Genomic DNA, 2585 nt, shown 5'->3' on the forward strand with positions numbered 1-2585 from the left:
GAGGGGGCAGAAAGAGTCCTGGATTCAGCTGAAGAGGTGCTAACTCCACACCTGTGTGTGATTCCTGCTGAGTGGTTGAAGCAGAGCCTGGCCAAGCACAACTGCTGGTTCGGGTGGAGCTGCTGCAATGATGGGCAGAAGCAGGGGGTGGGGTGGGGCCAAGGGCAGTGCTGCCATTGGTCAGGGAAAGTTCCAAACCCTGTGATGTCACAAAGGCTCTATGAAGCTGTGGGCAGGGGTAAAGGCAACCTCTCTGGCAGTTGGTCAGTAGCTGTGAGGCCTTGCAGTAGTGGTGGGCAGTGTTTGGCAAGCACTGGAATTTATGGCATACATTGGTTGGTGAATGGTGAGTAATTGTGTTGTGGCTACTGTTGCTGTTGTGTGTTTGATGCTGTTTTCTTCTACTGTCGTGGTATTTAGCTCTTATCTCAACCTATGGGTTTTATTGCATTTCCAGTTGGCTTCTTCATCCCACCTGGGGAGACTGAGCAGCTGCGGGGTTACAGAGCCATTAGGGTCCAACCTCTGCTGTTCTGGGTGTCCTTGTGAGTAGGAAAGAGGCAGCAATGCAAAATAAGGTGCATCTCAGGCACAGTCCTTAAATCTGACCTACTAAACAGATTTGTAATCACAGGTAGTTTCTTGAAATAGAAAATAACTCCTCCAGTGAAAACTCAATCTAGAAGATGCCAGAGTGTATGGCAGAACTGTAGGACATGGGTGAAGAGCTAATAGAAAAGCTATGCTATGCTAAGCCATTCTCTGGAATGAGGATTTTCAAAGAAGTTTCAAACATATAACAGTGTTCTGTAAAACTTCAAGTCCAAGTGGAATGAAGCTCTTTAATTCTGCCCTGAATGTAGTTGTAATCAGTGCGCTTCCCTCTTGCTGCAAATCTCCATCTACTGTAATAGTGTAACAATATATAGTTTAACATGACTGGATAAGGAACTGCTACGGCACAAGAGGCCAAAAAAACAAAAAAAGTACTTAGATTGCTTCTGCCTTGATTTCTGATAGATGGAAACAAAGAGAAGGGGCATCAAGAGGCCTGGAATCCATGATGGATATCTGCCCAGAGTTGTCCTCTCACAGAGAAAAAGTGCCAGTTACGAAGAAAAGTAACTCGATGATGACAACACAGTTACTGCCACTGTGCACTTCCTCATTGTGACACAACAATGGCACCAAGGCTACCACTAAACCAATCAGTTCTGCAATAGGGAGTGACTCAGGGCCTCACAGCCTTGCTTCCATCATCCTCTTCATTTATCAGGGGAACGCAACCTCCTACTTCGCTGTCTTCATCCACTCGGGAAATGCCTAGTCCTGATGCTGCTTCACCAGCATCATCTCTCGGGGGAGCACCGCGTCCTGATGATTCTCCAGCATCATCCATTTGGTAGCATATCTTCCTGCTTCTTCGACTTCATGTGCTGCAGGACACTGCCTCTCCAGCATCAACCGTCATGGGAGCGCCCTCTCCTTTGGCTTCTCCAGCATCGTCTGTCATGGGAGCGCCCTCTCCTTCAGTTTCTCCAGCGTTGTCTTCTTCAAAGTCGCCCATAGTGGGAGCGCCCTCTCCATTGCCCTCTTTAGCACTGTCCATTGCCGGAGCACCCCCTCCATTGTCCTTTACAGCGTTGTCATTGCAGGAACACAATCTGTGTTGCCCTTGCCAGTGTCATAGATCGTGGGAGCGCACTCTCCTTCTGCTACTGCAACATCGCCCGTCAAGGGAGCCATGCCTCATGCTGCTTTCTCAGCTGCTTTTTCAGGTTCATCTGCCTTCTGCTTCTCCAGCGTTGTCCACCGTGGGAGCGCCCTCTCCTTTGGCTTCTCAAGCATGGTCCATCGCGGAAGCACCCTCTCCTGCTTCTCCAACAATGTCCGTCGTGGGAGCGATGCCTCGTGTTGCTTTATCAGATTCATCCGCCATTGGAAGACCACATCCTGCTGTGTCCTCAGCTTTGATCACCAGGAAAGTTATGTGCCCAACTGCTTCACCAGCACAGCCTATCGCAGGCATTCCATCTCCTGTGAAGCCTCTAGCATCATACTTCTGGAGTGCGCCCTGTCCAGCACCGCCACTAGCATTGTCGTTCTGGTGTGCATCATCTCCTGAAGCGCCTCTTGCATTGTCCTTCTGGTGTACGCCATCTACAGCATTGCCTTTAACATTGTCCATCAGGTAAGCACCGTCTACAGCTCAGCACCTTGCCTTGTCCTTCTGCTGAATGCCGTTTGCTGTGTTGCCTTTAGCACTGTCCTTCTGGTGAGCATAACCTCCAGGGATACCTGTTGCTTCGTTCTCCTGGTGGCATTGTCTTTAGCATTGTCCTTCAGGTGCTGTCTCTTGCTTTTTCAGGTTCATCTGCCTTCTGCTTCACCAGCGTTGTCCGCCATGGGAGCGCCCTCTACTTCGGCTTCACAAGCATGGTCCATCGTGGGAGCACCCTCTACTGCTACTCCAACAACGCCCGTCGTGGTCTCTGGTAATGTATCTTGCCTGGCCCTTCTGGTGAACGCCGTCTACGGCGTTGCCTTTAGCATTGTCCTTCAGGCGTGCGCCGTCTCCGGCGTCG

At 50.3% G+C, this 2585-nt stretch overlaps 1 protein-coding gene across 4 annotated transcripts; it reads left to right on the forward strand.

The window, feature by feature from the left end:
* Positions 1-247: 247 nt before the first annotated feature.
* Positions 248-2579, forward strand: LOC109364928 (signaling mucin HKR1-like). Of its 4 annotated transcripts, XM_031554902.1 has the most exons (4): positions 260-346; positions 458-578; positions 1021-2191; positions 2369-2579. In XM_031554902.1, exons 3-4 carry the CDS (start codon positions 1470-1472, stop codon positions 2523-2525), a joined length of 879 nt encoding a protein of 292 aa, XP_031410762.1. In that variant the 5' UTR covers positions 260-346; positions 458-578; positions 1021-1469; the 3' UTR covers positions 2526-2579. The 4 variants fall into 4 exon arrangements, with proteins under 4 accessions (XP_031410763.1, XP_031410761.1, XP_031410762.1 ...); XM_031554903.1 differs by lacking the exon at positions 458-578 and having other exon boundaries at positions 248-346; positions 1277-2191; XM_031554901.1 differs by lacking the exon at positions 458-578 and having other exon boundaries at positions 249-346.
* The last annotated feature ends 6 nt before the right edge of the window (positions 2580-2585 follow it).

Source organism: Meleagris gallopavo, chromosome 1 (genome assembly GCF_000146605.3).
Source record: "Meleagris gallopavo isolate NT-WF06-2002-E0010 breed Aviagen turkey brand Nicholas breeding stock chromosome 1, Turkey_5.1, whole genome shotgun sequence".
In the NCBI taxonomy this organism is placed as follows: domain Eukaryota; kingdom Metazoa; phylum Chordata; class Aves; order Galliformes; family Phasianidae; genus Meleagris; species Meleagris gallopavo.

Excerpts from the sequence above, each read along its gene's own strand:
- LOC109364928 (XM_031554903.1), top strand. The coding sequence starts at position 1,470 with ATGGGAGCGCCCTCTCCTTTGGCTTCTCCAGCATCGTCTGTCATGGGA. Across the intron at positions 2,192-2,368 it reads CCTTTAACATTGTCCATCAG|GTTCATCTGCCTTCTGCTTC; the intron begins GTAAGCACCGTC and ends TTGCTTTTTCAG.